Source organism: Ammospiza caudacuta, chromosome 13, assembly GCF_027887145.1.
Source record: "Ammospiza caudacuta isolate bAmmCau1 chromosome 13, bAmmCau1.pri, whole genome shotgun sequence".
Classification (NCBI taxonomy): domain Eukaryota; kingdom Metazoa; phylum Chordata; class Aves; order Passeriformes; family Passerellidae; genus Ammospiza; species Ammospiza caudacuta.
The window spans coordinates 19,107,433-19,121,613 of NC_080605.1; the positions used below are offsets into that span (position 1 = coordinate 19,107,433).

Here is a 14,181-nt window from a genome sequence, read left to right on the forward strand (position 1 = left end):
AGGTGATATGTGAGTATGTGTAGCTTAGGGAATTGAAAACTCAATAAAGAAATCTTTTATTTGTTACAGCATTGAGTTAGTGTTTAGAGCAGCATTGTGAAGCTGCTGAGTGCCCTCAGTGCTGTTTCTTCCACTGCAGAAGCAGTTCCACGTTCTCCAGGAGCTGCTGAGTGCAGTGTGGCAGTGGCTGCTGGTTCTGCAGGGGCTTTGAGCTGCTCAGGAGCTTTAGGGGCAGGTGAGGGGGGTCAGGAACTGCCCCCCGTGGGGTTCTGCCAGCCCTGAGCCCATGCAGTGATGGCAGTGTTTATATAAAGTTATCCACACTCTGTGCTCTGGGTGCTTCCTGCTGATCAACGTGTTCAGGAATCCACCTGAGCTGGAACATTCCAAGGGCCACCCTGCAGCAGGTTAGAGTCAGAAGGTTTAGGTGTGATTGTTCCTTGCAAAGGTTTGTTTCGTCCTTTCCCAGTTTGGTCTGTCTTTGGCTTTTGTCTAAAAAGAGGATATGCTTCTCATCCTAAAATAAATTGATGAAGAAAGATGCTGGGAGGTGAATTGAGAGCTTGGTGAGCCTGTGGTGTGTAACCAAGATAATCTTTATCTCTCAGTACTTGTGGTAATCTGCAAGGACACCTGAAGCTGCAGTGTGGGATTTGATAAATATAGAAGCGTGAGTTCAAGGCATCCTCTCCAAAAATCAAATCTCAATTATGATGTTATTTTTTAAAGGATTTGGATGTTTCATATGAAACTGATATGGAATGTTCATAGATTTGCTTTGCCTTTAAATAAGTTTCATTTCTTTTTTGTACAGCTCCCCCCATACAATGAAACAGTTTCATGTGGTATTAAATCCACAGGTAAGTTTCATGATGGTAAGAAATCAAGATTTTTTTTTTTTTAAACTTCAAGGTTGTGACACTTTCCTGAGATTTACTGTAACTTCTCTTTGAATACAGTTGTTACAACTTGCTCAGCACCTACACAGACATAATTAGGTTGGATTTTTAAACTTTACTGAATGATACCTGTGAGAGGTTTGGAAAATCCTGCATTGAACTTCAGCTGATTACAGTGGGCATCTTACTCCTCCTTCACTGTGCTGCCACAGTCAGAGCCCTGTGGAAGCACTGCAGGATGTGGCTGTGAAGATGAGGGGGCTGAAGAGCCATAGCATGAGTGTTTTCTAACAGTTCCAGCAAGGCTGCTCTGCAGGCAGTGCTCTGCTCTGTGCTCCCTTTCACTCCTGTTTCTGCCTGGCTTGGGGCTGTTTTCTGGAGAATCCTGGTTTATTTTTTTTTAATCTCTTGATGAAGGTGTGACTTGATTTAAAACTAAATTACAGAGTTCCCCTTTTAAAGCTGTAACACTCACAGGTCTCCTCTACCTCCACCCCAAAACCTGCCCTTACTTCAGGGTTGTAAGAAGTGGACAGGTAGGTGGGAGCTGCCCTGGCATCCTCACTCTGAATAGTTTTAACCAAACTTCCACAGAATTTTAAGCATCAGGTAAAATCAGGTTTTGATTTATTCCCTGAACCAGAGAGCAAGGAAGCTGAGACCTAGACAGTGAAAATGACTCCAGGTCTCTTTGGGAAATCATGGAAATATTTGACTGAACATTTCTCATAAGTGCTCAGAAGAGGACCAAGCTACACCCCAGTCATTGTCCTTAGAGACTTTGGCCTTCCTTTTAAAGATAAACAAGATAGGCAATCAGAAAGAAGGACCACAGGTCTCATTTGAGAGGAGATTAGCAGCTTTTTGACAATTCAGAAATTTTATTTAGTACCAGTTTTAGGACCCTGAGTAGCTCTAAATAGGAGTTGGAAAGGTTCTTTAAAAAGGCCACATGGTGTGAATTGTCTGTTGGTGACAGGGGCATCCAGTCATTTATTTCTTTGTCTAACTAGATTTAAGTTTTGTTCTTTCAGACTGAGATTTTAATGCTCACAAGCCATACAGAAAGATGGTTTGTACAAATGTCTTTCAGATCATTCCTAGACCTTGAGAGAACCCCTCCCAGCCCTGAGATTAGGTAATGACAGCAAATTAGGTTTTGCTTGAAAAATGTCTTTAACAATCTTGCACTGTACTGTGCATGCACATTATCACTGTGGTGGCTGCATAGGAATCTGTGCAAACTAAACTGGAATGCTTGGTCATGCAGAATATTTGTATTTTTATATGATGACACACACTTACCATGTTACCATTCCCCATAGTCTTCATTTTTTCTGTACTTCAGTGTTTAACTTTATTACAGAATCAGAAGATCTGTTAACACTTCCTAGGAGTAATCAAATCATGGCTTAAACTCTAATGTGCAGAACTCTGTTCACACTAATTAGTGCTGTGCATTCACAGATTTTGGGGTTGTACACAGACTGTCCTTGGAGCATCTGCTGGTGCTTGTTTCAATATGTGTGCCATGTTGTTCATGGCACAGAGATCTGTCTCAGTCCATTCAGAAATAGAGCTGTGAACTAGATTGAAACAAAGATGCCCTGAAGCAAAGTGGAAAGTCAAAACAAATAAGAAAAAAATATTACCTCCTATTTTTCTCAAATAAACTTGACACAATCTTACAGCAAATGAGCTTCTGGCAGTCATTGCACAGACTAACTGTACAGTAGCTGCTGGTATTTGTTACTCTAATCCTGCTGGAAGGTACAAAGATTAATTGCTCAGCTGTAACTTCCTAATTTGTTTGTTAAATGCTACAACATCAGTTCTGCTCTTGGCAAGGTTTCAGCCTATGATGTTGTGTAAGGGATGTGTTCTGTTTTCTGCTCCCCACTAGCCCTGAGTGTAAAATAAACTGATAAATTCACCAAAACTAGAAAAAAAGCTCCCTTAGATGATATTTTTTGCCAGGTTAGTTCTGGGTCCCACAAGTGCTGGGAGCTTGCTGGGGACAGAGGAGCAGGACGGGGGTCCAGAGGTGACAGCTTTCACCTTGGCCTCTGATGGACTTGACTCACCCACGGAGGGAAACCACAGTCTTTGTTCTGAAGCAATTGCTATTTTCTTGAACTTGGATTTTAGAAAAGAAGTAGTCATGAATTATTTGTGGTAGGGATTTGAAATGTGCCCAGAAATTCATTTTTGTCAAAGTTGGAGGAATATCGGGTGTTAGCAATTATTACCTGTGCTTTGTGCTGTTGTAACAAAGGGTAGAAAGAACCATAAACAGATGAGCTAATGAGGAATGGTTTTGTTGTGGATTTGTATCCCTTAAAGCCCCCAGAACTTTGCATTTGCCCTCAGATGGAGCTGTGTGGGCACTGCCAGCCCCGGGCACCCAGTGCCCACCAGGCACAGCTCCCCCTCCCTGGCTCCAGGCTGCTGCTGTTTTACAAAGGAGCTTCAGCCCTCTCTTCTGGGTGCTGATGGCTCCTCAGTGACTGCACAAGTGGTTGGTGAATGGCAGACAGGGTGTTAAAATGTTTTCTCACAGGGAGAGGGGAGGGGAAAAATTAGAAATCTGGAAATTAGAAATTTGAAATTCACTCTCTTCCTAAGATGATTTAGAGAAACCAGATGTGTGTGGAACTTTTACCCTTTTTTATTCTTAAAAAGTCTCCTTTAGTCTGACAGGCAGCAAGATTGAAGTTGATATGTGACCTGTTTTCTTCTCATATAGTCAGATTAATAGATCAATGCAGAAAAGCAATTAGCATCTTTTTAATTTTTCATTAAATCATAATGTGTTGGTATTGCATGGATAAGTCAGACATCAACACACATTGTATGTTTGTTACTCTTCATCTGATATTAAAAAATGCAGATTCTTGTTCCCTTCACATTTTTAAAGCTAAAATATTTGTTAGCAGATTTTTCTAGAGAACATCCAGAACTGCAAAACTTTTATATTGACAGTCATATATCAAAATATTCCCTGCTAGATTGTTTTCCCAGAGGATTTTTTTCCTTAGGTGTGTGAATAACTTCTTTTCTGGGAACTGTTGGTTGCTTTTTGTTGTGTTTAAAAAACAATCCACCTCATTTTTAGTGAGTCTGTACTTGCAAATACGTATTTGTTGTTGTCATGCATAATGTAAGTGGCACAAAATGTGAAAAGTTTAGTGCTGTATCCACATAATTCCTTTGGAATTAATATCTATATGTTAATAATATGTTGTTTGGTTCTGTAGTAAGTCTTAAAATTGGAAATGTGTTTGAGCCCCCATGGTTGAGGAAACACAAAATATTAAAATGTAATGTCCTTGGAACAGTAGCCTACATATCATAAAGGCCTGCAGAGCTTTAGAATGTCAGCTTACCTTCAAAATTCCTGAAACTGTTTCATTAATTTTATATCTTTACTCAGTAGTTACTGAAATAGTTGTAGGTGAAGTATTCAGTGTTACCACTTAGCACACATACATTATAACAAGAAATGAATTCCAGGAAATTGCAGAAATGGTGGCTGAAAATATTTTGTGATACTGAAGCCTGCCATGAGAGTATTTAGTTCCAGGGCAAATAAATAAATCAATAAAACGAAAAACCCTTTTCATAACTTTTCAGTACAACTCCTGTGTACGAGTTGAATGCAGATTTATGTTGAGGTATGTGTTGTATTTTGTCATAAAATCCTGGATTCATGTATATCATTACTCTCACATGGTAATACATTTAATTGTGAAAAAATTATTGAAGTTAGAAATGAGCTTGGAGGCTCAAAAGCTTTAATTGCAGTGTGCCATGCAATTAATAAATTATATTTTTCAGTTATGTTTGGTTGTGGTAAATCCTGCCAGAAGAACCAAACCCAGCCCCTCAAAAAGCAAACCTCACATATGGAAATGTTAAAAAGGAAAAGGCTTGGATTTTGTAGTTGTCAGTTGAACAGACTGGCTTGAAAAAAGCATGGAATTAAGTGTTACACCGTATTTCACAGGCAATTATCCAGTAATTATTTAATACAGATTATTCCTATAGACCTTGGATTTTAATAGATTTCTTATGAGGGGAATTTAATTGGGATTATATGCAGGATTCTACAGTGATTTGGAAATTACATAACTCTGGTTAAGGAAACCTGAATCATGCTCTGCTATCTTTAAGAAAATGATCTTTTGAAAATTGTCATGGTTGAGAATGAGAATTCCTTTTGTTTGGGGAGTGTACTTTGTTTTCTCAGTTACAGCAAAGTAGGAGAGTGTTTTTCTTGCTTTTGTAGCTTTTAGATTCAATGCGATTCTCTGACTGAGATCTGCTTTCTCTTGTCCAGGGGAAGAGTATCAGAGAATAGAATTTGGTGTTAATGAAGTTATCGAGACTCAGTCATCTGTCCTGAACAACACCGACTACAGCATTTCGAGTACTCTGAACCCTCAGGCTCCAGAATTCATTCTCAGCTGTGCCCCCGCTCAGAAAAGCCCAGATGATGCTCTCAGCGACGCCAACTACAACTCCATTGACTGCCAGTTCAGTGACCCCACCCTGGCTCTGGACAGCGGCTCCAACGCCGAAAACGACGCCTTGGCTGGGGGCCTGGGGCAGAGGGAGCGCAAGAAGAAGAAGAAAAGACCCCCTGGGTACTACAGTTACCTGGAAGATGTCCCTGACGGCGTGGCCGCCCCCGAGGCGCTGGTGAACGGCCACGCCTCGGCCGCGGGACTCGGCGGCGCCGAGGACACGGAGCTGCCCGGGGACCTCCCCTCGCTGGCCACGCCGAGGACTTGCAGCAGCCCCGGCAGCTCCGTGGATTTCCTGGCCGGAGCTGCGTGTGCCGAGGCCGGCCCCGGGGGCAGGACTGGCGGGCAGGCCGAGCTTTGCCGCCTGGCTCACTCGGAACAGTTCTGCCTCCCCCCGGAGGCCGTCAGAGAGAGCCCCCTAAGGACAGCTGTTGTACAGGCCTATGCTGGTACTGATACTACTGAAACTCTGGGCGTTACTAATGGACAAACACTTGAATCCTCCTCTGGTGAGGACACGGCTGCCAATGGGGTAGAATTGCACACTGTGGAAAGCTCTGACTCAGACCAAGCTAAGCCTGAGGAAGCTTCACCTACTACTGAGGCGACGGTCCCGCTTGCAGGGTCTGTCCCTGTTAATCAGCCTGCAAAGTCGTGGGCTAGTCTTTTTCACAATTCCAAGCCCTCTGCTTCCACATCTGTGGTCTATGTTGAGACTAAGTATACCCCTCCTGCCACATCTCCTCTGGTCCCTGAAAAACAGGTTGAAGTCAAAGAGGGACCTGTTCCAGTTTCAGAGGATCCCGTAGCCATAAAGATTGCAGGTATAGTTACACACACGAGTGGATGTTACACTGCAAGGGTGTTAGCTCTGGAGTGTGCAGAATTGATAGAGGACGTTGCTCTGGTAATGAGCTGGCTGTTCAAACACTGCATTTGAATTAGCCAGTTTGTATCCCCCTGAGTAAACATTCCAAGCAGGCATTGCCATGTCATTATCCCAGGTACAGGGAAACTATTGCTGCTTGTCAAACAACTTGTCAAACAGTCTGTGGAAGTGATCTGTGGTTTCAAATGGGCTGTGTGCTGTTACAAAAATGAGAGTATGTTAGGCTTGTATGAAAATGGTGTGTTACATTATCCAATATTTACAATTTTGTGGTATTCCATTGCAAGAAGAGTATTACTGTATTTATACCAAAGTAGCTGAAATTCCTGGGCACTAAACAGCAGTTGAAATGTAATGGCTACATAGGTCTTTCTTCAGAAATTTCAATTCAGAAAATAACTATATTTACTAAAATGCTTCTTGAGGGGTCTCTCCTTCCAGTTTAACCATTACAAACAGTATTGCTTTATCCATAACCAATACGTGCTGTTCCCAGTTCAGGAATAACCCTCAGGAGTTGTCCAGAGGGGACATCAGGACAGGGAATGAGTGATACAAAAGCTTTGACACTTGGTCTTGTCATATTTGTGCTCTTAATGGGAAATGCTAGAAGCTGCAGGAGGCTGGTTGTGCAGATTCAGCCAGAAATGGTGAAGTTCTCCCAGCTTGGGTGCATTTTGTGTCACTGACTCAACAGTGTTGGAACCAAAGTAATTATTTTAAATCTGTGAAGTGGTCACTGTGTGAGATGGCTTTGTGCAGAGTCCTGCTGTTTATACTACAAGCTAATTTACAGGTGCAATGCTGCTTTGAAAGTGACAGCTTCAAGTCAGGTTTGCACTCTGAGCAGAAGCTGACCTGAGCTGATGTCCAGAGTGCCCATAGCTGTGTGCTGCCTCTCCTCCCCCTTACTCTGCAATGGTTTCAGTACTGAGATTTGTCTGTTGTGAGCTGTCAGAATAATTTATATTTCAGTGTATTTTCCACTGAGATATCACAAACACTGTATTACAACAATATATATATAGAAAAGCAGGTGATTACAGTCTCTATGAACCCATATGGGGAAGGTTGTCTTAAAATCTGAAGCTATCATTTGGTAATGATTTTTAATTTAAAACTCTTTTGTGACCATCATAAAGCTAGGATTGCTTGCCATGAATGGAAAAAGTTTTTTTCTCTTGTCCATGTTGTTCCAGCAGTAAGTTAACTTTCTAGACTTTCACTGCTTCTGTACTGTTTTTTGCCACCAGGTGGGAGCAGAGCTTTTTATTCTGTCTTCACTGTAGTAAAACACAAATGTAACTTTTACCCAGTTTTCTTCTACACCGTCACTATTTGCTTGCTCTTTGGGCAGAGGAATAATCTGAGTGTAGATAAAAGGAATTCATCAGCTCATTGTAGCTGATTTAGGTAGGAATTATTGCTGCAATTCCTGTAATTCAGATGCTGCTGGTTTTGGTGTAAAATGTTTACTTGAAGACCTGAATGCCATGTGATCAGTGCTCTGCTCTGTGGAAAAAGGTGTTTTTCTTTATTTTCTTTATATGTACTCGAAAAACAGGTACCTGAGTGCTTTTTTCATCCTCCCACACTCAAAAATGTGCTATGAGAACTTCAGTTCATGCTTTCCAGACAGGTCATTGCTGTGTTCTGTAGATAATTAATTTCAAATCTCCTGCCTCAGTCATCATCACTGTGAGAGGCTCTGTGTGTTTGTCAGGTGTGTTCCTTGCTTTCCCTGTGGCTGAGTTGAGATCCCCCTGTTGGGTTTGTTGGGAATTCAGCAACTTCAGCTCATTCCAATGGGAATGAAATTTTTACCACAAGTTTTATGGGGTGCTGGACACAGGTAATAAACTCTACACCTGAATTAGCAGGCAAAATTAACAAATCAAATTAACAAACAACCCAGTGCTGGAGTGCCAAGGTCCTTCTGCACAGTTTTTATTTAGAACACAAGAAGAGGAGTTGTTTTTCCAGGGACAAATTGTTGGTTTGTACTTCAATTTCAGCAGTTATTACAAGGGAGGTTAATGATTCACAGGCACCCTGAAGATCATTTAATGCTGCTTAATTCAGCCTGCAGAGATCTGTGGTTCCTTTAGTCTCAAAGACAGAAGATACACAAGGTAAGGAGATGATCAGGACTAGAAAATAAATAGAACAGACAAATTTCATGTTAATCTTGATGAGAAACAAAGGCAGGAGAGGTAATTTTAGCAAGTGCCCAAGATGCATCTGCTGTGCAGGTACAGAAAGAGACAAGTGCAGTAATTATGCACCACAGCCTAATTTAGATGCTAGGACAAACATTTTAATAATTAATATCTATGGGATAGTAAGGTCATAAATTATATTGGTGAAAAATACGACTCTTCAGGGCTTTACTTGCCACATTTCACAGCTGATCCCCTACAATTATAACCTGATAATTAATAATGCCTTACATAGTGTAGGAAATAAGTGATTGGGAAAATATCAATTCTCTGAGTAGCCTTTTAACTATTCTTGGTGATCTTTGGTTTAGATTCTCTTACTGCAATTTTTCCTATTTTCTGAATCATGTTTTCTTGCAGTGTTTTTATTGTGGGTCATGGAGGTAACAGTGCCCATAAAATCTGTTTACAACAGGCAGGATTTCAGGTGAATCAAAGAACAGAAACTTTTAAGATCTGACTAAATCTGGAATGATTTTAAATTAGAAGGAAGGGAATCCAATAAATACAAGTGTGGGAGACACCAGAACACCAAACCAAATGAGAGTACAATGTGAAGAACTAATGGTGGACATATTAGACAAAAAGATCTGGAAGTTCTAGGGAATTGATGAGTGTCTTTAGTACACCTGAAGAAAACAAAGGTTTTTTTCCCTGTGTGTGTTAATACCAATTTACATGGAAAACATGGAAAATAACAAATTCTGCTGTGGAGGACTTGATGCAATGGGCTTTCCTTCTGAAGGAAAATTTCATGGTGCAGCAGCAAAAATGGAAATAAGATTTAAAAACCATGTAGGCAAACATGAAATATTCAGAGTTAATTTGTGTCGGATGATATTGTTGGCATGACCGTGGTTGTAAATCCAAATTTACAAAACAAATTCATCAAGAAGATGGTGATTCATAAAGTGAAGAAGATCACTTCTGCCAAGGCTAGTGATAAAATTAAATTAATTCAGATTGAAAGAAAGGTGTTCCAATATATAGTAGAAGATTTCTTTCTCATTGTAAAGGTAGGTAGATGCTAGAGCAAGGAGTTGTGGAGACATCCAGGATCTGGGGGTTTTATAATCTTCAGAAAGGCAGCCTTTTGTACATTCAGACTTGTTTCTTACAGGAAATGTTTTTGTTTAGGGACATCCAGCAATGTTGTCCTGGGATTTTTTAGGCCTTGTCCAGATCTGAGGAAAGATCAGTGGCAGAGACAATATTCTCTAAATCAGGGCCTTAAGCCAAGAGTTCAGTTCCTGACTTGTAAGCACCTTTATCTCTTCAGCATGGACACCACATCCACGGGGCTCCTCTTGCCTTAAACTCTGGATTTGCTTTGTTAGGAAATCACCTTGCTAAAGAAAAATGTGAGAGGTAATTGTAATAACGAAACCCAATGGATGAACTTCAGCTAAATGCTTTCTGTTTGCCAACAGAAATATCTGAACATTTCACAAATCAGTACCCTCCAAAAGAAATAAGTTTTCTGGGTGATGGCATGAGCTTTCCAACAGGTTTTGAAATGTTAAGATTTTCTCCCAGTCGTCTGTTTTTCTTCTGATACATTTGTAAAAGTTCTTTAGTTACTGTGTGTTAATGTGAGCTGGAAATGTGCTGTTGGATGTAATTGCTGTAGACAAACCCAGGTCTTTGTTAAAAGAAACAAAACTCCAGCAATGGCACTGGAGCCTGTTCCCAGAGCAGCTTTGTGACCACAAGAGGATGCTAAAGGTCCTCTTAATGCCTTTATTGAGCATGATGCAAAAACGGGGAAGAAAAGAGTTAATGTAAAAAGTTATTGATAGACACAAAAAATAGAACTTTTCCTGTTACTTTTATCCTTATTTTCAACAATGATGAATTATGTTAACAGAAATATTGTGTGTGAACACAGTTCAAATGTTGCTGCTCTGACAATACATTCTGAAGCACTTGAGCAGTAATTTAATAACATATTTTAGCCTTCACTAGAAAAGAATCTTACTCTGCATCTGTGCTACCTCATCTTCCACTTTACATTTCTTTGCTGTCTGCTCTTTCAGGTGGCACGTTCTTTATGTAATGGACAAGGGAATGAAACTTTATTTTTTTGTCAATTTTGTTTGCTTAGAACTGATGTTATCTGCAGGAAATATCATCTTATAGATAGATAGGGAGATAGCTTGGCAGCAGAAGGATGTGGATTTTGCTTGCAGTTCTGCCATCTCCTCTGCTTGCTTTCAGCTTTGTACCTCTACTTTTGTACCTACATCATGTTATTTTATCTTTTTAGTCCTGTAGTGAACAGCTCAAATTCTTTCAGGTTATAGCATGTAAAACCTTTAGAGCTCCTCACATTTATTATAAAAAAACTCACCCCTCTGGTACACAATTGCTGTATTTACTTACAGTTCGTATTTTGTCTTGTATACACCTAATTTTGCACGTTTAAAGTTTATGAGCTCCAATATTTTCTTTGAACAGTTCTTATTTAGGTTTCTAAATAACAGGTCAGGATTCCTGGAAAAGCTCCTTTTGTTTTTCTTGGTTTCATAACTGGGACAGACTAATGTGCAGTGGTTTCTAAGTTTTCAGCTTGGGTTTTGAAAGCAGGAAAGAGCAGGAATTACATTATGTAAGGCTGTTATCTCATAGATTTTGGAAGTGTTAAATAAAACTGTGTGTTCTGAAGAGCAGAGCACACCAGTCTGTGTCTTTGCACTGAGATGATTTTGTTGTGAGCTTGGTGAAACTTCTGAACTGAGACTGCTGCACTGACTTCACCCCTCTTCAAAGCAGGAAAATGTGGGAAATACTTCATAAAGCTGGTGACAAATGATTCCAGCTGATTGCATTTTATATCTGTGTATGTATCTATGTAGCAATATAAATAAATTATCTGGATTTAGGGAAACAAACACCCAAATCAATAGATCTTGCTTTGGAATGATCAGTTTTGTGTCAGCATCTCCTGATCTGAATCCCAGGATCTTCAGTGGAAGAAAATCGTCTGGTTTGGAGTGTGAGCAGTGGGTAAATGGAGTGGAAATCATCTGCTGGAGCTTCTGGGAATCTTCCTCATTGGTTTGAATTTCTGTGTAATGCTGCAGCAGATATTTGTGTGATGTTGATGCTCAATTTACTGTTTCTCATTCTGCAGAAATACTGGAAAATGTAAGACTAATACATAAACCAGTGTCTTTGCAACCCCGAGGGCTGATCAACAAAGGAAACTGGTGCTACATCAATGCTGTATCCTTCTCTGGGAAAAATTAATGCTCTTAATTGATATTTTTATATTATATCTGTCAGAGTTGTTTTGGATTGTTCTGGTGAGTATTTTATAAAGGTGTTTTGTTTTCCCAGGTCCTGCTGCTGTGGTTAAAATGTTGAAGTGTAGCAGCCAGAAATGCAGGGGGATTTTGGATCATTGAGCCTGGTGTGCAGGGTTCCCCTGCAATCCTGTTTGCAGTTTGTTACCTGTGTCAAAATATTTCAGAAGGGTAACTTCTGACTGAAACCCTGGTGATTTCCAGCAGTGTTTCCCCTTGATTCTGTGCATCCATTTAAATGGTTATTTCTCTTTTGCACTTGGGCTTTGTTTTGCAGTTTTAAGTGGATCATTTGGGTTGGTGCTAAGCAGGTTGTCACTGTTGTCTCATCTGTGTCAATCAGCATTTAATCTAAATTAATCCTACTACAATCTTCCATATGGAAGATGAGTTTGCTCTTAATGAATTGGAGTTGTATTCCCCTGTGAAAATAACTTTTACCCTGAGGAACAGAAAGCACCTTCCCTCTATGGTATATTATGATATTGATAAAAAACTATTAATAATTAAGAAAAATTGTCTCCCATGTCAGCAAGGTGACACTTGGGATACTTCCAGTGCTGGTACTGCTAGTGAAAAATGTTAACACCAATTTCAAGACTGATCATGGCAGATCCTAATGAACCATTTCTAGGCCAACAACTGTGCCTTAAATAAAGCTTTTATCTTACATAATCAGTTCTGCACATTTGGTTATATACACTATATATATTAGTTCCCAGTTTTTCAGCCTTGAGGTTTTACATTGGTTTTTGCACATTGTAGGGGATCAAATTAATCTCTCTTCAGCTGTTGAGAGCAATGCCTTATTTTGTCATTTCCCTTTCCCTCCAGTTTTAGTGCATTTCTTCTGTTCACTGCTCTCACCAAATTATGATCTTTTTAGATTATTATTCTTCCAGCATATCTGGAGTTTTCCAGGTTGCTCCTGACCCTTTGCAGTGCAGAATGTCTCACATCTCAGCAGGTTTTGCTTTGGTTGCAGGGGTGAATCAGCACCTTTAAGTTTCAGCTGATTTCTTCCATTCTTCTCAGAAAATGTGTTCCAGGTTATCTCCTGCCAGTTTTCTAATGGTTAATTCTCTAAAGTCCTTCCTATGAAAGTTCTTTTCCTCTCCTCCTCCTGGATTAAGTTTCCTTTGCCATGAATTCAAGTTTTTGCCATGATTAAAATATCAGTGAAATCACTGCATGTTCCACGATGCTGGGGTTTTTTTAAATACAATTTCTGTATGTTGGTTAATGTTGTGATAAAGCTTCATCCTCTTTTCCAGTTAAATTCTTGGATTGATCTACTTCATAGGGAAAACAGAGCTGCATTTTTACTGTTTTGCATCTAATTGAATATTTGGTTGGTACACAGATGCCATTTCCTGCATATTTCCTTAATGCCACTGCATAGACCCTGCAAGCCTTGGTTGCTTGCCCTCCAATGTATCATTTAATGAAGTCCATTCCAATGTATTCCAAATCGCAGAGGCCGTGCACCTCCACACCAATGCTAGACAGTTTGTAAGTAGCTTGGGAAAAAGGAATCAAACTCTGGGATGTGGCTGAACTCCTTCAGAAATACCTAACAATGGCTGTTGATAGAAGCTGATCTGTGGCCAGAAGTTTTTCATGTGTTTTTGGGTGACACTTTTATAAAGAACTTGGTGTTTTACAAGTGCTTGGATTGTCAAGGAAGAGAATTCCTGTTGCGTTGGGAGTATCAGTTTTGTGAAATGTTTAATGTGCAAAATTGAACTGTGGGAGGTACAAGGACCAGGCCAACACCTGGGTTTCACTGCAATGATCAGGTGGATTTTTATGTCTGAGCTTTACCCAGATTTCCGTGATATTCTTGGATTTTGTTTTGTTTTGGCAGTCAGAGTGGCAATGTTCTAATTTTATTATTTGTTCCTCTAAGTGTTAAATTGCTGCTCATGTCCAGTTGCTTCCCTTCTGTTTCAGTGTTCGTTTAATGAATGAGTTCACTAATATGCCTGTGCCTCCTAAAGCAAAGCAAGGTGAGTGGGAGCAGGGGCACAAAGCAGAAAATGATGGGGAGAAGCCTTTGGGGTAAAGATCTGCATGAGGGGGGTGTTGCACCTTGGATTTTTTCCTTCTCTTTGGTGGACCCAAGTGTAGAAGTGCAATAGGAACAGTTTTTGTTGAAGGTTCACTTAATTTAAAGATGCCTTCTAAGAAAATGCCCTTTCTAAGAAAATCACTTGATACTCCCTGCATTTTCCTTCACTTCCTTCCTTCCATAGTGCCAGCTGTTTGTTTATCAGATTGCTCAGTTCTGCTCCCTAAATTCTGAACAATCACTGATTTGGAACAAAATGTGCCCAGAACAGG

At 40.2% G+C, this 14,181-nt stretch overlaps 1 protein-coding gene across 1 annotated transcript in view; it reads left to right on the forward strand.

Moving 5' to 3' along the window:
• USP10 (ubiquitin specific peptidase 10) overlaps positions 1–14,181 on the forward strand; it is a 51,427-nt gene that overhangs the window by 22,418 nt on the left and 14,828 nt on the right. Inside the window, exons 3-7 of the mRNA XM_058813367.1 lie at positions 815–860; positions 5,239–6,249; positions 11,667–11,758; positions 13,241–13,350; positions 13,792–13,847. Of these exons, the coding sequence (XP_058669350.1) occupies positions 815–860; positions 5,239–6,249; positions 11,667–11,758; positions 13,241–13,350; positions 13,792–13,847 (1,315 nt within the window). The remainder of the gene's footprint in view (positions 1–814; positions 861–5,238; positions 6,250–11,666; positions 11,759–13,240; positions 13,351–13,791; positions 13,848–14,181) is intronic.